Raw genomic sequence first — 27,570 nt, 5'->3', positions numbered from 1 at the left:
TACACTAACAAAATATTTTTATTTATAAATGTTGTAGAAAATACAAAGTAAAAAACAAAGCAAAGTTAGACCCAAGCAGCCCATCCTTCAAACATTCGCCCAAGCAAATTATAATCAGAGGCGTGATCTATCAAACAATCAACCTGATCTTCCACCGTCAAAGTGTCTCCTTCTTTCCTGGCTCTAAGATCAAATTCCGTCACACCCTCCACTAGTTTAATGTACGCTTCCATATACTGCTGATTCTTTTGGTGTCCTGCTCTTAAATCTTCGACCATGGTAGTAGTGGATTTAGCTCCACGTAACTTTCTTTCAGCTTGACCAATTTTTTGAATCGGGTACCACTTGGACTTGGTAGGATCTATATTCTCTCCAAATTTCGAAGCATGCTCTAACCAATCAAGTGACGGTTCTTTAATAAAAACATTCATTGTAGCCAATAAGGAACTACTGTTGCATCTGAAGGCCCTCAAACAGTGGATCATGACTTCTCTGAATAACCCTTTTTCGCCTAGAGGTTTCATCAGGCTGACTATGTGGGGTGTTAGTCGGAATGGTACTAATTCTGGGATTGGTAGAATCTGTGTGGCTGTACCAAAGGCGTGGCCAAAGTCGACACCCAGAACTTTACCATTTTTTAAGCAGATTAAAATGTTGGACAGATGTCTATCACCAACTCCAAGTATCCACTGGCTGACACACATTATGGCGTATGATGTGATGAAGTTGTTACGTAGAGCGAAAAAGCTTTCAATGTTGGTACTCAGTTTCAAAAACTGTGTCTTGAAAACGTTCAACTCAATGGAACTCGCTAGTGACTGAAATTTGGGTACCACTTTATCGCGTGTGTATTTCACGGCTGCACTACCATAAGCATCGAAAGCTTCATTTGAAAACTTGTGTACCCATTCGTGATAATTTTGAAAAAGTTGCTCATAATTTTTTACAGACTCAGAGTCTGTGAGTGATTTCTTGACGAAGTCTTGTAAAGAACTCGTGTTGTCAATCCACTGTATTAAACCCAAATTTGTCGTTAGAGGTATCACCTGTGAATAATTTTTTAATAAATAATAGTAAGTATAGTGACTTTAAAAATTACTTGGTATGTAAGAATGGAGAACTTCTTGCCACTTATTAGTGACTTATCGTTATCAAAAATATTATTCATCAATGAAAACAGCTGTTGTATTCTTTGATCCTGTCGTATGTCTTCACCGAATTTGATAAGAAACGGGTATTCTTTGGTGTCGTTTCCCAAAATGGTGATTTTTATAGGTTTCTGGAGAGATGGCATGACTGAAACCTGAATAAAAATTCATACCTACATAGTTTTGTTGGAGAAATAAACAGGTCTCACGTTTGGGTTAAAACCAGATATTTTGACGTGGTGTTGAGTCAGTGGGAGTTTGTTGCCATCATACTGACCCGGTATTTCCAAGTCAACGTCCATTTTGTGGGCAGAAAAATTAGACAACCAAGGACAATAGTCTTTCAGTAATTTTGAATTTTTCTTTGCTTCACCCTCATTTTGTAAAGTTGCACTCAATTCTTTATTAATATTCTTTAATGGTTCGATTAAATCTGCACTCTGGGTGGAACTCAAACCTTAAAAGTAAACGTAGATACAACAAATAATATCAGAGATTATTGTAAACATAGAAGTTGGCAGTAAATTTAAGTTAACATTCGTTAAATAGTAGTTATGTAGTGCGACCTTATCAAATTTCCCGCCACAAAGTGGGCTAGAAGCCCCATTACATATCGCGCATGTGCAGAGATGCCAATTTTTGCCAACACGTTAACGCTGTCAGATATCTTAACTAAAGCTTACGATCAAGTAAGTTCTTAAAATCTTCACTAAACTTTGTGATTTTCTTAAACATATTTCCTTGCATTAAAGAAACATCACGCGAATCCGGTTCACAATTAAACAGATTATCTAAAAGATATTCTAACAAGCGTTTAGCCTGAGCCAAGTCTTCTGTTTGAATAGATTTAACTATTTTGCGATTAAAGTACATTAAAATGGAGGCTGGTACTCCAACAAATGGGAGGGCTTTCAAAAATTCGTCAATTCTGCTATCACTAAGCAAAATATTGTCCAACCTAAAAAATAACAATAACGAACGATAAAGACTCAAATTTAAATTAATATGTACTTCTCGATTAATTCGTTAAATTCCGTGTAGTCTGACTTGTAATTTTCTTTACTTAATCTGTATGCGTACATAATAGCTTGTGGGTAAGTTTTTGCTATTTTCAGAACAAGTGGTGCTACTGCTGAAATTTTTGGGGAATCAAGGGTGACTAAAATTTGAGGAATCCAACCGAGGAACATCCACACTGGTAGTTTACTCGTCTGAAAATTGTCATTTATAAAGGTTTGTCTTCCAGAAAAACTTACTTCTTCAATAAATTGTTCCTTGTCTTCGTCTTCAAACTCCTTCTCCATTATTATACACGGAAATAACTGTCGTCCCTCGGACGAATTGAACTTCATGGCTCTTAAAACACAAAGCATAAAGTCACTGAAATAAGATTCTCCCTGTTTCTTTGCAAAATAAGCAAGCTGGACGTAAGCATGTGCTACTGTGTCGTACTCTCGGTTTGACTGGCTTGTGTCAGTTTCCATAGCGTTTTCTATCTCGGTTTCATAAAAGGGAAGAAATTGTTTTAACATTTCTGCTCCAAATAGTGCGGGATCTTCAACTGAAGAAATACTGTCAGCTTCAATCAAGCTTGTAAGGAACTGTTTCTGCTGACAATGTTGATCATCATTGAGAAAACGTTGAAAGAATTCGTTGTCGTTCCGAAAAATAGAAGAAATTTCATTCAGCTGTTGAAAAAGATGAAAATGTGCTAAAGCTTTCAGCGGTGACTGGCCTGGTACTTGAAATATTTTTCCTAGAATTAGTTTACTTTAAAAAGCTGTGAAACGTAATAAACAGAAAAATACCCAGCGGTTTGCAACCTTTTAACAAAACATCTAACTTAATGGTGGGGTCGTCTAACATTGATGACTTCAGGTAAGCCATTTTACTGAGTACCACTTCAAGTTTCAGGATATTGTGTTTACTGTAACTACGGAGGTATTTTCTCGTCATGAAAAAATTATTTTGTTCAATTCCAATATCCATAAGGCCTTCATCTAAATTAAACCTTAGTTGGTTTAGATCAGGAACGATATTTTCTAACTCTTGCGCATTGTATGACTTTATTTTGTCTACAAGCAAATTTAGAAACTGTTTGCGATATAATACTTTTTCTTCGCAATATAAGATCGATGGTACATTTTCGTTAGCCGTTCTGGTCCAACGATTAATCAAATCTTGTACTCTTTCTACGTTTTTCACGTTCAAATTGTTGAACACTGACAGAAAGTCGTTGGTGTCAATTATGTTGCGCAACTTCAACAACTGATTATAGCGAAGATTGGAATAAAATAAGTCCAGCTGTTGCCAATTATCCAAGAACTTATTCAAATACATTTTCAAATACTTTTCAGCTTCGTCACTTTCTTTCTGTAAAATCCACAGCATAGCAATTTCTTCACAGAAACGGTTTTCCAAATAGTCCAACCGATCAGAATTGACACTTTCGTTGAGACTTGAGAGAAACTGGTTTGATGCGTTCTTAGTGAACAAGGAGTTCTTTAATTGTCCACTGATGTACCAAGGCATTAATTTGTGTTGATTGAAACCTTGGTCCCACAAACTGTCCCAATTCTTTCCAACAAGGGAATCAATTTGTTCTACCACTTTATCCCATTCTCCTAAATGTGCAAAACATTTGATATATGATTCGTAATAAAAACCCTTTCTCTGTAAATTCTCGTCGGTTTGAATGAGTTTCCCGTATTCATCTTGAGCATTTCTCCACTGCTTGCGAGATTCTGCAACGAGAGCGGTTTTGACACTTTCTGGGCAATCAGTTTTTTCAAGAAAGATGGATTTGACTACATCCCAATCGTCCATATCTTTGTATAACCTGAAATTAGCAAAAGTAGCATAATTTCTTCCCAGAAAAAATTATTACTCTGCAAGGCTTATCCACAGACTGATTTCATTGGTGGTTTCTTGTGGATCCAAGGATGAAGAATTGGAAGATGTAAGATATTCTTCTAAAAGTAGTACACCTAAAGTTCTTAAGCCGCTAGATTGACAAACCGAGACTATTAAATCAGCAGGAAGTACTATCGAGCTTTTGCACTGCAGAAGTGCATCAAATAAAGTTCGAAACAAGTTTCGATTAAATTGAGTCGAGTTGTTAAAAATGGCTTCAATGGCAACTGAAACTGGCTCCAAAAAAGCTTGATCACTTCTCACTTTGTGTAATACGTTTTGGAATAGTTGAGAATACAAGATTTTTGAAATTTCGCCGTCATGCTAAAATATCAAATTAAAATTGTTAGGATTTCGTCATGTACATATACATTTTTGTGAAAAAACTACTTACCAAGGTAAGGGCTTGAAGTGGTTCCAACACGTCCTGCAGAGTAATTTGAACATCTGGGAAATCTCCTTTCTTATAACTACGATAAATAACGACTTTATATTCACGTTCTTCTACTAAATCTTTCCTCTGCTCCGTTTTCTGCACCGATTTCCTCACTTCCTGCTCAGCAAAATAGCTTCTGATCTGCGACTTATCTCTAGGAAATCGTCGCTTAGGAATTTGGTACTTGTGTGATAGTGGTACCAAATAAGGATTAACCCTCTCTTCATCGCGTTTTACATAAAGACTACTCTCACTCATCGTGTACTGTGAAAACTGCTTATCTCGAACACTTTGAGTCTGAGCAAACTCACGAGCAGTTTGAGTCTGACGAAGTTTGCTCATGTCCCAATCCATATTCTCAAAATCTGGATCAAAAGTTCTCACAGTTTCGGCAAATAACGGCACTACAGACAGGTGTCGAAGACGCCAGTTAGTCTGAAGCTCGTGTTTTTCAAAATCACAGTCTTCCAAAGGATGTTTAAAGAGAGATTCTTTGTATTCGTCCGACTGCTTGATACTATCCAAGAGGAGGTGCGAACTATAACCCAGAAAGTCGTTTTCTGTGGCCACTTCATACAAGTTTGACAAAACATATGTAAATCGCGCTGCGATGGGTGAAGGCAACTCGTGGTGGTTTTTCCAGAAATCAAAAACTTTTTCACGAATTTCGTTATCTGGATCTGTGAGTCCTTGAACAAGAATTGGTTTACACAAGTCTAGAATCTCCGTGCTGTATGTTCCCTTCTGCCAGATTAGTGTGACGATGTCAAACATTCGTGTTCTGCACAAAACGTTTGAGTTTGATACGTGAGTACACACTGCTTTTATAATGGATTTGAAGAGCGCGGACTCTTTTAAAACGTCCAAACACTTGTGGACGATTTCTAGACTCAGCAACTGCACTTCGAGGTCGTCGTTGTTAATGTACGAATCCCACTTTTCTGTTTTGAATTCATCAATTTTATCCGTAATGCTACTTCTGGTTAAAATGATTTTCAAGTAAATTACTTTCAGGGGTTTAGGTAGTCCATGGACTTGACTTAACAGATGTTTTATGTGAGACTCATCCGCTACTTCGGGATAATGTAAAACAATAGCTTCCAAAACGTCTGCAAATTTCTTTGGATCAATCTTCTTCAAAAGATCGTGGACATTATCGACAACTTTGGATAAAGCTGCATCTTTGTTTTTTAAACGTAACAAAAGACCTATGATTTCACAACACGGTTTGTACGTTCTTTTGTAATTATTTTTCAAAATAATATTGAATACGGTTTCACAAAATTCGGTTGTTTTGTTTTCCCAAGGGAAGATTTTGTTTGCCAAAAAAATGGAAAATAAATGTATTCCAACCTCCACTGTTTTAGATTTGGGATCAACGTTTAATTTAGAATAGAGTAAGTCATAACTAACGGTGATGGACGATTTCCATGCTTCAATCAGCAAACGGATTAAGTCCAAATGGTACTTAAACATATCTTGTCTTTCGTTATTAAGGTGGTTAATCAAAAACGTAATCAAATCGGACGCAAGTTGAACTTCTTGTGCGGTTTGTGGAACCACGTTAGTAGACCAAGCGGCCAAAATAGCAACCTATTTATAATTTGAATTGTTACAGAAAAAAATGACAACATTGCGTTAACGACTTACCACATCAATTATGAAATAATTAAGACCATTTCCAGCACACTTATCTACAATGAATTTTAGAAGTGGCTCTAAAAACCATTTTGCAAAATCCTTGAAAATATGTATCATATTGTCAATAACTTTGATCCAAAATATTTTAATATTACTGTGTGTTTTTGGATTTAGTAGGAGTGTTCTGATCCCTAAAAATTACTGCTAGTTTTTAATAGTATAGTTATATACGTACTACTTACCATTGACCCAAGCCGGTAGTTCGTAGTCATCGGCTTCTTCACTTGGTAAGTCTATGACATTTGTATTGACCATATGTTCAATTAGTCCACACACAGTCGCCATACACTCGTGACTATTAACATCTGTACAATCTAGTTCTATTTCACTTTGAATCGGAGTTTCACCACTAAATTTTTTTTGCTTTAGTTCGCGTACAAGAGTATTAGTGAAGTCAAAGTTGTTAAAGTCTTCTGATAAAGAACTATTGTAAAGTCGCATCGATTCTATGTACCTTATAGACTGTGTCTGACCAACCTGCTTTTTCTTTTGTGCCCGCACTTGGTCTCTAATGTTTACAAGAACTTTTCTTTTGTTTGGGATCGTTTCAAAGTCTGTTTGAAAAACGTACTTCTTTTTGGTGTCAATTAGATTATTCCACAATATATCCACATTGTTTTCTTGACGTACAAAAAGTTTTGTGTAGAAGTTGACCTCTTTCACTGAGTTACTCACAATCGATACCATGGCACTGTATAAATGACACTTATACAAACGGAAGAATTCCTCACAATCAAAAGAATCTTTAATAGCGTCAAGAGTTATTTTTAGCAACTGACACAAAAACGCTTTATTACTCGGCTTTTCAGGCAGAGCAGCTTGTGTTATTCTATGAATTTCGGTATCAGTACTTCCAACTGGACATCTAAAGAATAACGTTTCTATTAATAAACAGTAGGAGATTTTCGTAACCAAGTTTTCCCGTGTAACTGGTTGTTTTAAAGTGGATATCATTTCCACAATATGGTCGACGAAAAAATCTTCAAAAACGAGAAGATCGCAATACTGGAAGACCGATATGGTGTTAGAGACTAGTTTATATCTTTGAAGATTGTCTAAATCGTGGTTCAGATACAAGCTGTATAACTTGGATAGTGAAATTTTCTGTGTTGGTTGTGTGTTTCTTATGTAGTCAGTCAGGAAATGGTTCATATCAGAACTGCTCTTCTCAGTTGCTATTTTCACGAAGAGATCCAACAAAAACATGAGAAGCTCCGGGGTTTGTATTTTAGGTACCGAACACAATAATTTATCTAAAAATATTGTTTTGGCTTCTGGTGGAATTGGAGAAACGTCCGATAATAACCTGCTTTTTACCTTCAACAAGCCATCTCTAAAAATACAAATATCCAGTTATAAAAGTTTGTGATAATTAAGATTTTTAATTAAGATAAATTTAATGACTGGAATATTTTGTTCCTTAGTTTAGTAGCTGTGATAGTGAAGTTTTCAAATATAACATCAACTAAATGTAGATTTCCTTTTTTTTACATCTAGGGGCTGATTTTCATATCGAATTTATTTTTCAAACGAAAAAGACAAATTATATAATAATTATAAAGACGTGAAATATGAAGATACTTAATTACAATTACAGTCAAACGCTTAAAGTCTCCCTATTATGGAAATTCTATGTGTATGTGAAGTAAAATTAGAGGGTTTCCATTTTTTTAGAGAAGTGATGTTATTACAAAGAAATGTTTCAAAGGGTCTTACTATTATTTGGTTTATAACAAAATTGAGTATGATATTATTAAATTGTAGAAGAGGCATCTAAAACGACTAAAAGTTAAAACAGAAATAGGTGTGGATTACAAAACTATAGGTAAAGAAGCGAGTTTTTCATAATAAAATTTTGCGATCATCAAAGACAAAAAGAAACGACAAAAAATGCTACAAACGGGAGAAAAAAATTGATCGAAAGTTGTTTCGACAGAACTTCCCTCGCACCTAAAGTATAGTGTCTCAGATACTACAAGGTTATATGGCTGATGCTTATGTGTTGATTTAATATACCAAGAATGAAGTGGATTACACAGCAGTATTATTGATTCATGATGCTAGGATTGAGCCGGTAACCAGCCGCACGAAAGGAATTATAACATCCCATTATTAAGTGTTTAATGGGGCATACAACCTTATAGTATCTGAGACACTATACAATGAAATACATCCAGCATTTTCGAGTTGAGTTTTTCCGTTCACAAATTTGTGACGACTTCATCAACATTTTTGCCAGGACACGTATATCAACAGTATTGTATTCCCAAAATTTTCTGAGAAAATGGAGTGAGCCGTTTTTGATTTAATAAATAAATTTGACTCATGAATGCAATGATAAATCACAAGTAAAAACTCATTATATTTTGTACATTTTGGGTGCAATTTATTCGGCAAAATTTTGAGATGACGTCATTAGTTTTTTGCGGGGAATAAACAAATACATTTTGATTAACAATTTACCATGTTTACAATAACTTTAAAACGTCTGCGAGATTTCAAAGTATTCAGTTTTGCAATTCTTGATTTATTCAATAAAATAAATTGACTGATTCATTAATTTTTTGAGTGACCGTGTATAAGCAAATCTATAAAATGAGGTTCTTAATTTAATCAATAAAAAATTGGTCGTAGGCTGTAGGCATAATTAGACAAATCCAGCTCTTTAAAAAATTATAAAATTTGATTTTACGATTTTCGTTTGGTGATAGCCGCTGTAAACTAAAAACCAGAGGTATAAATAACACCCCTTGTCCTTCAGCTACTACGTAATAGCAATCTGACGTGATAAAAAGCCACTAAAAGTCAAAAAGGCTACAAAAATAGAGAACAAAAATCCAACAAAAAAGTGACAAAAAATGCTGATAAAAAAGAACAAAAAAAGTGTCAAAAAAGCGATAAAATGAAAAATTGGCAGAAGGTTTTTTCGATAAGATCTCTCTCGCATCCGAAGTCAAGCATTCAAACGAAGTCAGTGTCTTTAAACGACGATGAGATTCGAACGGATTCATAAACTACAGGTGTAAGAGTATATATTTTAAAAAATTTAAAAAATCGGTCGAAAGTTGTTTCGACAGAACTTCCCTCGCACCGAAAGTACCATGAAGCGGACGAGTAGGCGGGTGGGCGGAGCTAGTATTAGTTAAAATAAGATTGATTTTGTTAAATGACTGAACAATATTAAGAGTAATCACAAGAATGAAGAGGGGGGTGGGTGGGCGGGGCTATTGGTAGCTTATAAAAGATTCTGTAGGAAAAAATTAAACTTAGCCCCGCCCACCCCTTCCCTTATTTTTTTTTTCTTCAGAAATAAGAAATAAATGTAGCAAACAACTAGAATAACAAAGAAAAAATACGATTAACATTTTTTTAAACAGTCCACGTTCTATTCGTTTCCATTTCCAAAAGAACATAATCCAGTGATTTATTTGATTTTGCCCCAATGAAAGGTGGATCTCAATTGAAGAGAAATAAAATCGTCGAATGAGAACAGCGTGTGTAGGCGGGGTTAGCACCTGCTAAGATGAGATTGATTTTGGTAAATAACATATCTTCTAAGAAAATAAAGGGTGGGTGGGCGGGGCTAGTACTTGTTAGTATAAGATTTCCGTAAATGACATATCCTCTAAGAAAAAAATGGTGGATGGGCGGGGCTAAAACTTGCTAAGATAGGACTGAACAATATTAAGATTTGTCACTGAAACAAAGAAGGGGTGGGTAGGCGTGGCTACTGCTTGCTCATAGAACTAGGAAAAAGTTAAATTTAGCCACTCTTTTCTCCGTTTCGCTGACTTATTTTATTGAGTGTAAAATGGAAATTGAAAAATAACAGTATCGTAATTAATTTTTTCGAGCATTTTGTATAAGTAAATCGAAAAAATATGAATGCTGTGAAAAATAACAAGTAAAAACTCATCATATTTTGCACATTTTACATAGAATTTATTCGGCAAAACTTTGTTATAACGTAATAATTTTTTTGGGGGAATGAGCAAATACATGTTGATCAAAAATTTACCATGCTTATCATAACTTTAAAACATCTCCAAGATTTCAAAGCAATCGGTTTTGTAGTCCTTGATTAAATCAATAAAATACTTCATTGATTCATTGATTTTTTGAGTCACCCTGTATAACTAGAAAATCAGATGTACAGACTCATCATATTTTGTACATTTTAGATAGGATTTATTCGACAGACGGACAGACAGACGGACAGACAGACGAACAGACAGACGTTCTCTAAGGGTCATGAAAGGTCGAGAAAATGTAAAAGTAGAGAGTCGGCCGAAGGATTCGATTACAATACTTCGTTTGCTTATGCTCGGGAAGTAAAAAAGTGTACGATTAAATGCACCACTTGTGAAACAAGTCTTTGTACAAAGGAAGTTACAATCTTATTTACAACAATTGTAAATGATAGTACGTAAAGACCAAAAAATTCATATAGATTTCAAGCTTGATACAACAAAATCTTACATCTAAGTATCTAAATACTTGTTCAACACTTCGATATCACCAAACTAAGAAAAAAATACACATCTCAACTTTTAGCTTGTGTAGTCAATTTTACTCTACGATACTAACCTTAGACTAGTATTATCATCATCTGTTTCATCCATCACGTCCACTAATAAATGAAAAACTTCAGCTTTAAAGTCAAGCTCATATTTCCATGAATTTTGTTCAGCATGTAACAGACTCACTAACCAATTCTTCACGGGCCCACTGGACAATTTACATGACTTTAGTATAGGAAGCAAACACTTAACAAAATCCAAACCGCTTTCGGCGTTATTTTCATTAAAATGTGTCTCAAAAACAGTCCAAGTTGTCAAGAGTTTAGCTACCGCAGCCTCGTTCACGAACTTAAGTCGTCTTTTGGGTACCGTGTAAAAGAATACATAAAAAAGTAGCTCCCTAGTTCGACTTATCGCACTATAATTCTTCAAACTTAGATCTAAAAACGTATCAAATTTGTTGACGATCTTCTCCATCACGGAATCTTCAAACGTCTTCAGAAGATAAGTACCCAAGTGGATCCGCTGCTTGAACTCTGCTGTTTGAACTTGGTACGGTTTATACAAAAAGTCAACAAAACTCTTAAACTCATTTTCATTAGAAAGAGCAAAATCAAAAATTGATAGACAGTACGTTAATATTGTATCCTGAAATGGATCGACATAAATAATTCCACTTCTTGCTTCTCTGATAAACTTGTTCAACAAGGTTGGAATCAAGTTATTAGAGAAGTTTTCAAACGAGAATTGCGTCAGTGAAAACGACTGCAACATGTTCAGTGCTTTTAGAAGATTTCTCTGTTTGGGAGAAACATTCTTGTTGAAGTCTATATCAGTTACTAAATGCTGGTTGACATAACCTTGCAAAAGTTTCAGCAACTCCGCAGCTTTGTCTGGTGGTAAATTCGTCAAAAACGTTTTCACTGTTGGTGCAATGTAACCATCAATGTTACTATCGGGTAACAGACATGTAAATCCTAAACTCTCGCGATTGAATATTATCTCAACAACGAAATTCCCCAAATCCGGGGTCCAAAACAAAAGGAAGTTGGGCGAGAGAGCGTTCAAAAGCTCTAAAATCTTGACAGCCGCTTGGGATCTCTGTTTATCAAAAGTTTGTATATCGAATGAGGTAAACAACCACTCTTTGACTTCAATAAGACTGTAAGCTTGTTCCAAAGTTGCTTTAGACAGTTTATTGAGGAAATAATGAATGCCATTGATAATAGTTTCGGTTAAAATATTGTCCAAGGGTGTTAGCTTGTTAGTGACGACAAACTTGTACCCATCTAGTGCACACAAAAACGCTTGCATCCATTTATTTGGTCCTAATCCTTCACATTTTGATAAATTTTCTAAAGTTGGGTACCGCGTCAAAAATGCTTCATAAATTTCTACAACCCAGTTCGTTTTTTTGAAAGATGTAACAAACGTTTGAAGAGTGCTAAATTGTGTTGTTTTTGGTGCCAAGCTGCAAAACAGTTCCATGCATTTTTCGCGACAATACCGACTCGATGATCCTGTTTGTTCTAGCAACCAAAGAACAACATGCTCCAAAGTTTCTCCTTCCATATCAACGGGGATCCTTCGATGTCTATCCGCCTTATTAAACATACTGGATTTTTCCACAAAGCCTCTTTCTAAATGGCTTAAGGCGCTATTTATGTGTGTAATTGAATTTTCGTCGGTTGCTTCATATTCATAAGTTGAAAGACTTTTAACAAAGATGTGAAGAAATTCAATCCAAAACATACTCAAAAGAGCAGTTTCTTCGCGAAGTTCTCTATATATGTTATTGAAAATTAAAGCAGCTCCTAGTTTTTTGGAAGGGTCTGGATGCATGCTGTAAAATCGCATTTTTTTAATTAGGATTTTGATGTTAATCTGATCTATGGCTAAATTTTTTTCGCTTGTTTGTTTAATTGTCCATTTGACGAATTCGTTGATGCATTTGCCTAAGAAATCTCGTAACGCAGTGTCAGTTGGGTGGGTTATATTTTCCTAGAAAGATGTGGTTAAATGTAACTATATACCTATAGGGACAATTTAGTATTTACCAGAACCGACTCAATGAATATAGCGCTATGTTCGCTTCGCAATTGTGACACTTGTGTATACCAATGAATTAACTGAAAACATAGAGGTCTATATAGTTGTTCAATGACTGGGTCCATGTCACATCCGAGCTTCAGTAGAGGTACAGATATATGTCTCAATAATTCATTTAAATCGGAGAGACCAGATTGTGTCATTTGTTTTGCTAAAATTTGATTACTGTATTACGCCCGAGAACAAAAAATCAAAGTACTTACTTGCTCCCAAAAAAATCATAATTATAGCTTGTAGTAGCTCACAAGCCATAACTCTAGTTTTCCTGTCAGAACTATTTAGTGCTATGTTAATAATTCTTGGAAGTAGTTTATCAAGGTATATATCTAACTTGATATCATTATAGGGTAACACGATTTTCAGATGTTGCTGATTACTCCAAACAGACAAATTCGTGTCATCCTCATGAAAAGCAAAAGCTTCACATAACGCATTGCTTTGTCCACCAACAAATTTTATAATCCTTATTTGAAGTCTAGTAAGTTCTGATTCAAAGTTAAGTAAAACTTTACGTTTCTTCAGCGCTTGTGCAGTTTTTCTTCTAGTTTCGGGAACACTGGAATCCGTGAAACGTCCCAACGATTTGCTCTGTAGGTAATAGTCTAGCAATGGTATAACCTGTATTAAGAAAGGTTCCATTTCTTCATACATGATCTCCTTTTGCCACTGTTCCAACGTATCTAAAGCCATGTTGGCCAACTGTACGTAATTTCGACCAACATAGAAAATCGTTTTGAAACAAGCTACACATGCTGGTAATATTTTCCGGATTATAACAATCGGATACTGTAGAAGAACTTGAAGACATGCAATCAGTAAGTCTGCTTTATACTCTTGCGTTTTGCTTAAAATGCTGTTGGCGAATATCGTTAAAGTTGAGTTACACATTTGGACATCCTGAACAACGCTGCTTCTAGATTCATCGAAGTAATTTATCTTGTTGCAAACTTTTAAAATGAACGAAAGCAGCTTGTAAAACCCACTAATCAAAGGAAACTTTTTGCATTTATCCACGAGACACCGTATCAACTTGCTAGCCCACTGTTTCAAATTTGAGGGGTCGACTTCTTCAAAAATCTTCTGATAAAAATCCACCACGTTTAAGAAAATAGCGAAGTCATTAGCTTCGGCTACTTTATATGCAGACTGTATATCCGTTGCAGCCTCCGCTGCCTCATTCAAAACAATGGAAACATTGAGTTTGTCAATTAACACCAGCAAAGTTTTCATTAATTTATTTATAATCTTTGTCAAAATGTCTATGCGATTATCCGAACAAATCCCCATCTTGTCGAATTTATGCCTCAACAATTTTCGCCACATCTTGAAATAATTCTTGACAGTAAGTACTCCAGGTGTACCTTTTTCTAAAATATCAGCTTCTGAGACGTGCTGATGCGAGCAAGACCAAACTACTCCTCGATATATCACACTGTCCACAAAATTATCGAAAAGTTTTTCATCGTTGCATAACAAATAGTAGCAAGTTGATACTAAAGCCTCTATAACAGCGGCGTGGCAGGAAAATGGCAACTGTGGGTAAACCTTAATCATCAAAATTGCTACTTTTTGTAATGAAAAAAGTTCACTGTTTGTAATTTTTCCGACATGGACGAATTTTATCATAGTCTCTAAGTGGTATGATAGATTTTGTAAAACGTCCCTCGATGGTTCTGGATTAAGAATAAAGCTTTGTTCGATGTTCTGAACTATCAAAATAAGTGTGTTTTTGAATTCCTCTTCACTTAACTGTGGTAAAAATGAAACAAATCCGTGCAAACACAGATATTTTTCGGAATGAGTAGCTTTGTTATTATTGAACGTTTGATTAAAATATTGCATAAAATACTAAAAACGTCAAAGTATTATTATAATTTTTAATGTTGACCACGATTTTACTAACCCTTATAACATCTGTATGTTGCTGAGATAGTAAAAATGTTCCTAGGGCACTATACAAAGCTTTAATCACGAAAACACCAACTTTTTGATCATCAGGTCCATAATCCAACCATTCTAACAAAGTTTTGTGCCAATTTCCGATGTTTTTAATCATTAAATTAATAAATATTGACATATTATTTCCAAGGAACGTTAAGGCAGCTGAAATAATTTGAACAGTCGAATTGAAAAAAATAATCAGATTGAATCTTACCTCTATTGGCGATTTTTATTTCAGATGTTGGTATTCTCATTTGATCAAGATAATTGTAAAGGTTGTTAATGTCGGTCTCATCTTTTTTTGACTTTGGATCGAGGGGAAAACTTTCACAAAAATGGTCCAGTCCAGTAAAAACACCGCAGACGACCCCATTAGAAAAATCTTTCTTGTTCATTTCAGCTTTCAGTGCACTTATAAAAATGGACTTCAAGCTTTCGTGGTTAGTTATCGAATCTTGAAAGTACTTAGCAAAAGCTCCTAAGGCTTTGAAGACTTTTTCTTGAACTAAGAAATGATCAAGTCGTGTAAAACCGACTAAATATCACTTGATACTATTACCTGTGACGAGTTTGTTCGTATTAACTATTCTTAATAAACTGGCGTACACATTATTGTAACACGCAGGATAATCTAAACACTTGTTAATTTTTTCAAAACTAAGAGTCGCCACTTCTAACGCTCTTACTTTTGTATCGGAGGAGATAAGTGAGGAGTTGATGACTTTGAAATATGTATCGTATATCACAGTTATATATTTCTCTACTTTTGAAGAAAAATTATTTATCAAAGTATAAATTATCTCGAAGACATATATAACCGACGACTGGAATTGTTTCTTATTCACAATTTTTGTAACGAAGTCAAGAAGACCTTCTGATTTGTTGAATAAATATTGTAGGTATAAGTCTGGAAAAGTATATACTTCATAAAAAAAATATTTAAAGGTGGTGCTAAAAACTACCCAAATCAGGAATGTTAACTTGTTCTCGTGTTAAAACATCGTTTAAGTTCATAATTAATTGGTTGCATTGTCTTGGTCCTGCGTTCTCATCTTCCAAATACTGATAGAGCAAAGTGAAAAAACGTCTTAGATCCAAATCCATGGTTATATTTGTATTAATACACAGTTTGCGGAACTCTGAAAAGTACATGTATTTTTGCTGCTGATTGTGAAGCTGGTTAGTTAATATTTTGTAATATAAGCAGGTTAATTGTTAAGCAGTTATTGTTCTGTGCTTTCAGCAAATTAATTACTTAGTAACTTCAAAGTTAGAATCGAAATTTATGACGTGGTTCAAACCCTACTTAGAAAAGTGTATCTTCTTGATCAAAGTAATCAGTTTAACTGATGTTCCAATGTTCTAAGCCATTAAAAAGAAAAAAAAAAAGATATCGGCAGGTTTGAAAATCTTAATTAGGAGTAGTATTTTATAGCTTGTTGTGATATTGCTTTTATGCAGGTTTGGAACAGTTCTAACTTCCTTGAAAAAACAATCATGTAATCACAAATTGAAAAAATCGGAAACATTTACAGGTGAGGTCAACAAATTTTTGTGTAAAGCATAGTGATAACCAGACTTCGGCATTACGGAAGTGTGCCGTCTGATCGCCAGCGCTATTGCAGTCATGGTCTAAAACTTCAGGAATTCTTAATAACAATTACTACTTTTTCTCGGTTTACCTCAGTCATACGAGTTCTCCTAGATGTTAAAATGCTTTAAAAATTAAAAATGACTGTTCAACATCACAATTTCCGTGACGATCTTGATTAGATAAACCCTGATTTGCATCAAACGCTACTGAGGTTGAGACGTGGTTGAGACTGCACAGTCGGCCATCCAAATTTATCGCCTGACGTCGCGCCGTCGTTTTTAATATTTGTCTGGTTCATTGCCCATCCCTTCGGCTGTGCCTAACTCTGGTGATAACAAATGCTTACTAATAAAGATTTGATAATATAATTTTATTCCATTTGGTAGTCTAAAACTTGCTGTTCTGTTTGTAAGGAGACAAAGGTCTTAAGGTGGAGGAATTTTGTCTGGTTTGTTGGCAATGCAGATCCGTGGGGTGCAGTTTATAAGCTCTGTAGGAGTGAAAAGAACGAACGACTGATAGGCGTATGGAACGGTGATAGGAAAACGGAAACTTGGAGGGATACGGTGGAGGTATTGTTGAGAGAGTTTTTCCCAGTTGACGTTCCCGTGAACTATGAATTGTATGAAGGGGTGGAGGGTGTCGTGGAGAGAATGAATTATGATGAGGTTGAAAGGAGCGTGAGGAGTATGAGGAAGAAGAAGAAGTTGCCGGGAATGGATGATGTGGTGCCTGAAAGGATGGCGGTTCTGTGGAAGACTGTTCCGAAGTATGTGTTATTAATGAATGGTATGGGGGAAGGATGGGTTCCGGACGAATGGAAGGTAGCGCAACTGGTCATCCTCTTGAAGGGCGTGGATAAGGATAGGTCATTACGGAGGTCGCATAGGCCTATTCGCCTTTTGAGTGTGATGGGAAAAGTGTTTGAGAGAGTACTGGTGGGAAGACTGGCGAGGGTAATTGAAAGAAGAAGGTCGAGGATTCTTGAAAGTATTGGGAATACAGGATGCGTGGATAAGACTGAAATAGGTTGTGGCGTGGTCGGAAAAGAAGTACGTGTCGGGAATTTTTGTTCATTTTAAAGGAGTGTTTGATAATAATCTGAGCTGGAATGCGGTGTTGAGTAAATTGATGGAAGTTGGGTGTACGGAGATCAAAGTTTGGGCGAGTTATTTTAGAGATCGGAATATGTGATGTGGTAGGAGGGGCAAATGAGGTGGAAAGGAAGGTGTGTAGGGGATGTCCACAAAGATCTATCTGTGGAACGGCGGTTTGGAACATGATGATGGACGGGTTGTTGGAGGAGATTGGAAGAAGGGGGATATCGTGTGGGGCGTATGCGGATGCTCTATTGTGTATGATTGAGGCGGATAATAGGAAGGAGATTGAGGATGTGAGAACGGCAGCGATGGAAATGGTGGTTGCTTGGGGAAATGGAGTGGGTGTCGAGATGTCCAGGGAGAAAACGGTTATGATGCTTCTGAAGGGATCGGTGTCTGATTCGAGACCGCCGAATGTGCGGGTTAAGGATAAGCGTGTGAAGTATATGAAAGAGGTGAAATATCTGGGTACAAGAGTTAGTGGGTGTATGAATTTTAGGCCGCAAGTCGTGAGTCTGGGAGGTAGGGTGATGGGGAAATTGAGGCGGGTATTGAGGAATGAATGGGGTCTAGATAAACGAACGGTACGAGTGATATATAAAGGATTGGTGGTTGCGTGTGCTTCGTTTGGTATGAGGGTATGGTGTGATGTGTTTAGGTTTGGGTGTGCGAGGGAGTTGGTGAAAAGGTGTCAAAGGAGCGTGTTGTATGGGTGCATGGTGTTTTGTAGGACAGTGAGTACGGATGCGATGCAAGTGTTGATGGGAGACTTACCGTGGGATTTGGAATTTTTGAGGAGAGGAGTGATGTTGAGGGCGAAAAGGGGAGTGAGTTTAGGAGAATTGGGATGGCTGTAGATTAAGTTAGAAGAGGGAGAGAATCTGGAGAAAAAGGGTGTGTTGGATGCGAAACTGTGGGAGACCTGGCAAAGAAGATGGGATATGAGCGAGAAAGGTAGAGTGACTCATGATTTTGTTCCAAGTGTGAGGTTTGCGAGTGAGAATGTTTGGTTTGAGCCAGGAATGTTTGGGTTGTTTTTGTTGAATGAGTTTTTAAATAAAAGAGGACTGAGTGATACGGATCTGTGTGGTTGCGGTAGGGTAGAGAATGTTTCGCATATTGTTTTCGAGTGTGGATTGTATGATGAGGAAAGAAGGAGTTGTGAATGGTCAGAATAGATGGGGGAAGGGGAAAGACGATTTGAGAGGTTGTTGGAATCAAAGGCGATGTGTAAGAGATTAATGGGATTCGCGGAAAGGGCGTGTAAGAAAATGAGAAGGATGAGAGAGGGTGTGACGGAGTGAGGTATGAAGATACAAATACCGGCACTGTAATATATAAATGCACTGTGTGTGTTCTGTTTGTAAGTTCGTGCTATAATGGGTACTAATGGAGGTTGCAGAACAGACGAGCTATTGAAAATGGAAATAAATCATATAGAGAACACTAAGACAAAAACAATCGCGAGTTTTTACCACTGCACAGTGGGACGAAACTGAAAATACGTGGTCAAAATTGTGAAAAATGAACATCTGTTCTTCTAAATAATATTACCTGCTCTGAACGCCCAATCGTAAATTTTGTCAACTTGGAAATACTTTTGTATGTTTGCGGTGACTTATAAAAAAAAAACACAATACCCCCTCTTGTATAAATGGGATATGAATCTGTAAAGTTTGGTGACAAACCCCTTAAAATTTGAAATGCCCCTTTTTCCCACCTTTCGAAATATTTGACAAAATATGTAAGTAGATTTATAAGTTCAGCACATTAAAAAAATGTTTGCATTTAATATGTACGTATACAGCAATTTGATGTAAGTTTATATGTGTTACTTTAGACTCATTAGTGTGTTTTTGAGATACATTTGAGTTCAATATGTTCTGCAGGAAAGAAATATTCTCTCTTCTTCGCGAAAAACGCGAACAAAATCACTCAGTCCAGAGGGAGCGTTTAATTGCTCATCTAATAAAGTTTTACTATCTTGAAGACAAAGAAACTTTAATTCTTGAATAGAAGAAAAATGATAGACGGCTGTGTTCTGAATTTTCCTCAAGACTTAACAAGTGTAGGAGATATGAAGAGCATTTTTTTTAAGCAAAATGCATTATGGTTGGTAGCACAGGTGTAGTTAGTATTTTGGAGAGCAGAGAGTCCTTCTACGTCTGTATCTTCGACATTTAAGCCTTCAATATCTTCTCTAGTGGGCCGACCTAGAGTATCATTTGAAGTATAGACATAAAAAAATGGCAAGTAAGAACCGCTGACAAGGCAGGTGTAGAAGTATGAAAAAAAAATTCAACTAGAATGTCGTAGCAAACTTGGGTTGATTGTGGACCAATCGCGGGTAGGAGGAACCGGCACATCTAATGGGAACACTGCAAGGCGATTTTTTGATACTCCTAAAATTTCAGCAGAAATCACTGGAGTATAGGAAAATTTAATCTACAGATTTTCTGTGATTTTTAAACAATTGCTTGTGGAGAAGAAATACAATTAGAAGCATATCGTCACCTTAGAACTGGTTTGCCGCATATCCAGATCGCGTCCGAGGGATTTTCGCCTCTACTGTTTGGTGCAGATTTGCCGCATGTCGCACTTGGGCGAAGCGAAACATAGTTTAGATTCAGTGCTGATTTGCCGCATGTCCAAGCAGAAATCGATAGAGTACCGTTATCCGTTTTTACGTACTTCCTTGCTGTTTTGCTTTTCAGCGTTAGGTTTGGGGTTGGGAAAGAAATCGTATTCAACTTCACGCGCAGAACAATAAGAATAATGTGAAATAAATAAAAAAGAGACTTAACAATTTTGATGAATCTGAAATTAAAAAAAAGCAACTGTAATTTGTGCAACTCTTTTTCTGTTGTTATAGATGTTACAAATATTTTCGATTTTTTTTTAAGAAAGATTGAGTTTCAAATTATTAGATTCGAAATTTTACAAATTTAAATTTCAAATAGATTTGTTGCTAGTAAACAAATAATTTAATTTTTTACTTAAGAGTAACATTTTTATTTAATGATTTCTCGGAAATGATTGAACTTATTTTCTCTAAAATTTTAGTCAACAAAATTCATAATGCTGCATACCTGTATTCTTATTTGTGGAAATGATATTTCCACATCAATAATCACAGATAATAATAGATACATTTTTCAGAGATAATTAAGATTAAGATTTCTTAATCAACTTCACGCGCAGAACAAGTAATACGGCAAGGATTAATAATGTGAAATAAATGAAAAATTGAAACGATATTAGAAATCGCGTGATGAAGTAGTTAACTAAGTATAACGAACAATGAATGTTAAGTTATTGATGTTTTGATTCGATTTTTTCTAAATATTTTCAAAATAAAGAGACTTATTTTTCTTTATTTTTATATAAAATCTACATTTGATAAAACTCATTGCAGTCATTCATTTTACCTAAAAATTGTAGAATCCAAATTTTGCATTGTTAATTTCCATTGTTAAATGGTGAATTGTGAACGAAATACGGAGTACCAAATTTAAATGTGTTTTACAGAAAGAAATTATTTTTACAAAGGATAATAAAATGATATTTTCTTTGCATTGGCGGAGTAATGGCGGCTCGTTGACTCGCTGCAGTCCTACTAAAATTGCAGCTTAATATGTAATTTTTTTATATAAAATATTCAAATTGATAAAGAACACTCGGGTAAAAATAGGTTGTTGTCTGAAACAATTACATTCCAGTATTTTATTACATTACGTGGATATTGACTACAAGTAGCTATTGTCGGGCAACCAGAGAAAATTAGCAGTGATACTGTTTAAAACTGTAAATGCAGTATGTTTGGATTTGGAAATAAATCATTCGTTTCCATGTCTTATGTATCAGTGACAATTATGTTGACTGCAACCCAAATCTATTTGATTACCCCTAACTCCATAATATCTAGTACTTAATAGTTATACGCTTTTCAGTTGAAAATGAAAGAATTATTTGTACTGGTAGTTGTAAACAATTGTATAAATATTTCCGTTGGATTCCTTTGCGAACTCTTTGTCAATTATTATTTATGATACTATGGTATGATCCCAAACTGTTTAGAGAAGAAAGGGAGGCTGTGGTGTGCGCACGTAAACTTATCCTATTTCTTTCCAATACATTAGCTCTATATATTAGCTCTCTGTCTATCATCTCCTACGTGCGCTTATCATAGACTCCTTTTATCTAAAAAGTATGCAGTATTTCCCGCGCAAACCAGCAGTCAAATCTCTAGATTGCCTGGCCTCGTGATTTGTCACGTATTTTTAAATAACATACAGTTTTCTAAATTTGCTGAAGTACTACTAAACTACAAAAATAAATAAACGGGTAAATTATATTCTCAAATTATAACTCCGAATTAAACATGCAATGTGAAAAGCTAATGCCGTGAACCCTACTAAGTATAAATTAAACATCATTGTTTGCTAACTACATAATTGATTAAACTTATTATTTTAATAAGGTAAGGTAGTAAACTAGACAGAGACTTGAATACTTTTTTTTACTAATTTTAATAATTCTTGTAAATGAGTAGATATTTAATAATAAAGCAATACATATTATTATCCGCAAAAAATGTATTTGCATGCTTTTGCATAAACTTCCTGCACTTATAATTTATGAACAGTATTTTGGACGATGCCCAATTAATTGATAAATAATAGTATGTTGATGTAAAAAGAGTATCATTACATTACTTCAAATTCTTTTAACTTTCTTTATGTAGTATATCCTGTTTCCAAAATCTCAAGAAATTAGGGTTATGGTAATTTAATTCAATCTGGGTGCTTAGGGTAAAAACTCAATAAACAACAAATGAAAAAGTGTGTTATTTTTAAAAAATATATAACATTTATTGCTGTAAAAGTTGGAGATGACGTTATATGATGGGGAGGATGATTACAAATGTTGGTCAGCGTTTTATCAACCGGAAACGAGAGACCTATATGTTTTCGTATCATAGGAGTCATGAAACGTTGAGAAGCCATAAAAGTAGCCAGTCGCCCGATGAACTTGATTACAATACTTCCTTAGCTTACGCTCGAGACATAAAAAAAAATAAACAATAACATTTGGATTTAATAGCTTTTGATATCTGGTATACCTAAACAGTGAGTGAATTTTATGCGGCTATTATTACCATTACATATAACCATCCACTTAAATTAATTGGTAAAAAAATTTACCCTTAAATAAGTTATTGTAAAGTTATTTTTATTTACACGCGTATAATTGCACAACATTAATTGTTAGACAAATAGAATGATAAAGAAAGGCAATGTCATATTAAAAAACAAATTACTCGTTTCGATGTAAGGTACCTTATATAAGTTAACAACATACCTCTATTTAGTTATTATAGGTAAAATTCTAATACGGAATTTATTCTTGAAGTAAGTCGTAAATTGTAAATAGCTATAAATTCGGAAATAATTCTTTTTAAAAGATACAAGTCAAAAATGTATTAGGCATGATTGTCAAGAAACATTCCAATTCTGTTTCAAATTTGCAAGCATTTTATGTCAAATGCTGATTTTTGTAAACGTTCCAGTAATAAATTTCGAAGCAAAATCCACCTAAACAGATTTTGCTTCGAAATTTTAATTTTCATATTACTTTTACAACATTTTAATCTAAAAAATTAAAAATGTATCTATTATTTGTGATTATTGATGTAGAAATATCATTTCTACAAATAAGAATACTACAAAAAATTGTGAACTCTTTTACTGGTATGCAGCGTTATAAATCTTGTTCACTAAAAGTTTAGAGAAAATAAGTTCAATCATTCCCCAGAAAAAATTAAAGAAAAATATTACTGTTTAGTAAAAAATTAAATTATTTGTTTATCGAACAACAAATCTATTTGAAATTTAAATTTGTAAAATTTCGAATCTAATAATTTGAAAATATTTGTAACATCTACAACAGAAAAAGAGTTGCACAAATTACAGTTGCTTTTTTTTAATTTCAGATTCATCAAAATTGTTAAGTCTCTTTTTTATTTATTTCACATTATTCTTATTGTTCTGCGCGTGAAGTTGAATACGATTTCTTTCCCAACCCCAAACCTAACGCTGAAAAGCAAAACAGCAAGGAAGTACGTAAAAACGGATAACGGTACTCTATCGATTTCTGCTTGGACATGCGGCAAATCAGCACTGAATCTAAACTATGTTTCGCTTCGCCCAAGTGCGACATGCGGCAAATCTGCACCAAACAGTAGAGGCGAAAATCCCTCGGACGCGATCTGGATATGCGGCAAACCAGTTCTAAGGTGACGATATAATGCATACGCCATTGAAACGGCGAAAATGTTTGTCGACGAATATGGATGATTTAACATGCATATGACGGCATAAAGTTCTAATTCATGAGACAATTATTATTTCATCAACTTTGCTTCCTATTGGGCAGTTAACAGAAGAGGCTAGAAACAAAGATATACGAAAATATCGGCCATAGCATACGTGGAGATCTTCCAGAATAAACAGCAATCAGTATCTTTTAAATAGGCTTCTTCAGTCATCTGATCTTTTAATAAATTCTTTAAGGAAGGTCCACAGAAAAAAAATTAAAAAAATGCTACCAGAAACTCATCAACTTTTAAAAAACGAATTAGAAGAAAGTGATACCGAGGAAACAGAAACGACAATTTCATCCGCTGATACAAATAGTGAAATCGGTTTCGAAAATGATGAAATTTAATAATCATGTATACATATATTTCTTTCAAGCAGGCTTGTTATTTTTTTGTTCTGATTGTTTCTTAATTCCTATTATATTAATAATAATTATTAAACACTAACAATTTTTAAATATGACAATTTTTATTTTGTATTTTAATTATTATTTATTTTAATACCATATTTCAGTAAATTTTCGATCACAAATTTATTAGTAAACCATGTTTTAAAATAAAATGAATGCAATTTGACAAATATCAACAAGTTTTGTAATGAATTTGGGCTGTTTCAGAATTTTGGCCACATATTTTTGATTTCGTCCCACTGTGCACTGTTGAGGAACAAAAAAAGTTGATTAGTTATTTGTGGGGGGGGGGGGGGGTTACTTGTAAATTACAGAGAGAATAAATACATCAAACAACCCATTGGAAAAATACCTTCTTAATACCTGCTGAATTTTTGGAACTACCATATTCTACGCTATATGCAGGGCATTACATATCAGCTCAGAACGTTCCAACTTTGGCTCCTTTTATAATTGCACTGTAACATTAATTCCTTATGTGATATTTGAGGGATTAGAAATGCGTTTAAGAGACTAAATGTCAACATTAACAACCAAAAAAGAGAATAAATTCGAGAAAACCAGACGATATGAGAAAAAATATTAACAAATTCCCGCAAAATCTATAGGTAATGTTAAATATTATGGTATTCAAGCATAAGTTAAAGCATCATCTTTTATAGGAATGAGTCTGTATTCCATTATTGAATATTTTAGTTAAATGTATCTGCACTAGTTTTCAGTTTTGTTTCATTTGTTTCTGTAACATATTCCACTCATCTTGTTGTACAATGGAAAATAAAGATCTATTATTATCTGTAAATAGTGATTGGAACAATTACTTTTAAAAAGTAATGCATTACATTGATTCAGTAACAATTCATTACAAATACAAATTACTTTTTTTTAAGGAATTCATTACAATAATTACTCATTACTTTTAAAAAGTAATGCATTACTTTAACAATTACTTTTTGTACTTTGATGAAGATACAATTTTAGATATTTGTTTTATGGGTCCAAAAGGTCAAGAAAAAACGTGTTAGAATGAAAAAAGTAGTGAGTGATTTATTTTACTAACGCATTTGTTACGAATTCACAGCAGTAAATAAAATAAAACAAATAAATACTTCAGGCGAGACGACTATAACCATAATTTAAATTCAATTATAATTGAGATTTAAAATTTTCGTCAGCTAAGGCATGACGTTTTGTCTTAAAAACATCCTTTCCACTGCGGCGCTAAATGGAATTGTTGTGGGGCAACATGTTGCATATTTTATCAAAAATTGAAGAACCGATTCTTTGGCGCCTAATTTCATTTCACTCTAGTTACAAATAAAAGTTCGATGCCAACTGCAACCTCTTTTAAACAAAAATTTGCATTGGTGGGAGATTTCAAAATATCTTATTGGCTACGTGTAAATGTATCGTAAATATTAGTCCACCGATAATTACTTGGGGACGCAAATGTTTTAATCTTTAATAAAAAGGATGTTCCTAAATAATTAGAAGGGGGCTACAAGATAATGTAAACTTAAAAGTCTGTCTTTAATTGCCTCTTACTTGGCGTTGTGACATACAGATTAAATTTAAAAAACCTTAGAGGGTGGACACTCTTTTATTGTCGGATTATGAGGAGTTTAAGAGGACGTGCTCTATCAGTTACCTGTTATAGATTTGAGTGGACCAGAAAAGTGGCTAAAGTTTGTTTGACCACAAATTTTAAATATTCAGCCCCTGTTTACTCAATTATTATTTATTAAGATATTTTATTTCTATAAAGCGCAATAGATTTTCTAATACAATTTCTACTAACGTACCTTTTTGAAAATTTAAAATTGATCCATAAATAGCAAAAACCAGATAATTTCATATTCATCACAAATTTAAGGCGTTGTAGTTTTTTTTTTGACGACAAAATTTAAAAAACGGAAAAGCAGTCTGGGTAGGGTTTTTTACGCTTATTTCAACGGTGTGAAGTTTATTACAATCGGACGTATACCTTTCGCAAAAACTGGGGCAGAAGTCTATATGTATTTCCCTATGCTGGAATATGCTTTAATGTTTAGCTCACTCTTAATATGATGAAGAGATTATGTATATTATGGTTACCTGTTTTCCTAACAAATAATGTGCTAAACTTGTTTTAGATTTTAACTCCCTACTAGGTTCTCTTTGTGGGGACGAACCAGATAGGTAGAATAATCCCAGTAGGTCAGATAAACGATTCGTAGAGAAAAACAAAACAATATTTTTGACTATTTGGGTTAAAAGTAATTGTGAAAAGTAACTGTAAAAGTGACTGAATTACTCAAAAAAATGAATTCCTCGCAATTACTTATCACATTTTTTTTAAAATATTGCATTACAATTACTCATTAGTCATTACTTGAAAAGGAATTGAATTACTTGAATTTTGAATGGATTCGTTGACACGTCGGGGCAGCGATTCCATTACTTCATCGTGAAGTACCTACTTCATCCCAAGCAACTTGAATTTACTGCTATAGCGGAGTTAAGGTCTGTGGAGGATTTTGTAAGTTCATTATTCTACTGCCCGCCGTATTCCATACGTGTTCGATGGGATTTAAATCCGGAAATCTGGGAGGCCAGGACAAAACATTTAAAAGCGTTGGAGATAAAAGACAGATATTGTAATCAGAGTATTCTGTATGAATATTAGAATTATGCAATAAAAATTGTTAAACATAAATCCTTATCTCTTGGTGTTACAGTTCTAATGCTATTTAGCATAGGTACTATTTAACGAAGCCGTTTTCCTTGGGAAAACAAAACCCTACTGATGGAGATGCCGAGGTCAATATTACTTTCCTTCAGTGAATAAATCTCAATACGCAGAATGGAGTTTGAACAATTTTAATTTATTGTCGCAATCAGCACACAACAACCATGCATAGGACACTGATAACCAGCACAAAGCAGATAAACAGCAGGATCGACTTCCGCATTGAACCCTAGCCATTTATTTTTCATTACGTGTATAAATTACACGTAATAAATAGCAGGTATAACAAGCATAACCTCAGAATTTAAAAAGGTAAACAAACCTTATGACATTTGAGCGACGAGAGCGCCCAAGTCACGGCGACTACATGAAGCACAACAAATAAGGAAACACAAAACACTTTTTTAAGGAAAATGCTCAAAAACAAACGTATTAATAATATCAAGCTGTTCTTAGGGCACCTTGATCCTTTTAGGTAACGCCTGAATTGAGAATTAATCTACTTTTAATTAGGAAGGTGAATTTTGAACAATAAATGCAATTAACATGGCACAAGAAAACTCCACTTCACCACGCCCCACTGTTCTACGA

The 27,570-nt window shown here is 34.6% G+C and overlaps 1 protein-coding gene across 1 annotated transcript; it reads right to left on the bottom strand.

Annotated features, from left to right (window-relative positions):
- LOC135138068 (DNA-dependent protein kinase catalytic subunit-like) lies at positions 1–27,570 on the bottom strand. Its single transcript, XM_064067917.1, has 19 exons — positions 27,302–27,570; positions 15,731–15,907; positions 15,328–15,675; positions 14,983–15,273; positions 14,731–14,930; positions 13,031–14,675; positions 12,776–12,978; positions 10,786–12,719; positions 6,381–7,531; positions 6,148–6,329; positions 4,456–6,090; positions 4,036–4,385; positions 2,957–3,987; positions 2,405–2,904; positions 2,160–2,359; positions 1,832–2,106; positions 1,358–1,605; positions 1,100–1,303; positions 1–1,046 (listed from the first exon to the last, which is right to left on the bottom strand). The coding sequence occupies exons 2-19, from the start codon at positions 15,870–15,872 to the stop codon at positions 66–68; spliced, it is 11,520 nt and encodes a 3,839-aa protein (XP_063923987.1). The 5' UTR covers positions 15,873–15,907; positions 27,302–27,570; the 3' UTR covers positions 1–65.

This window comes from Zophobas morio, unplaced genomic scaffold, assembly GCF_036711695.1.
Source record: "Zophobas morio isolate AGI-343-1 ecotype UQ-CSIRO unplaced genomic scaffold, CSIRO_AGI_Zmor_V1 ptg000030l, whole genome shotgun sequence".
Classification (NCBI taxonomy): domain Eukaryota; kingdom Metazoa; phylum Arthropoda; class Insecta; order Coleoptera; family Tenebrionidae; genus Zophobas; species Zophobas morio.
The sequence above is the reverse complement of the archived record's forward strand: the minus strand, read 5'-3'. Positions and strand labels throughout refer to the sequence as shown.

What these genes read in the sequence shown, in the direction of transcription:
- LOC135138068 (XM_064067917.1), bottom strand. Translation starts at nt 15,872, where the DNA reads ATGGATTTGGATCTAAGACGTTTTTTCACTTTGCTCTATCAGTATTTG. An exon ending in GATGATAATACTAGTCTAAG is followed by an intron (nt 7,532 to 10,785) that starts GTTAGTATCGTA and finishes TTGTATTTTTAG; the next exon opens with AGATGGCTTGTTGAAGGTAA. An exon ending in ACTACCGGCTTGGGTCAATG is followed by an intron (nt 6,330 to 6,380) that starts GTAAGTAGTACG and finishes AGTAATTTTTAG; the next exon opens with GGATCAGAACACTCCTACTA.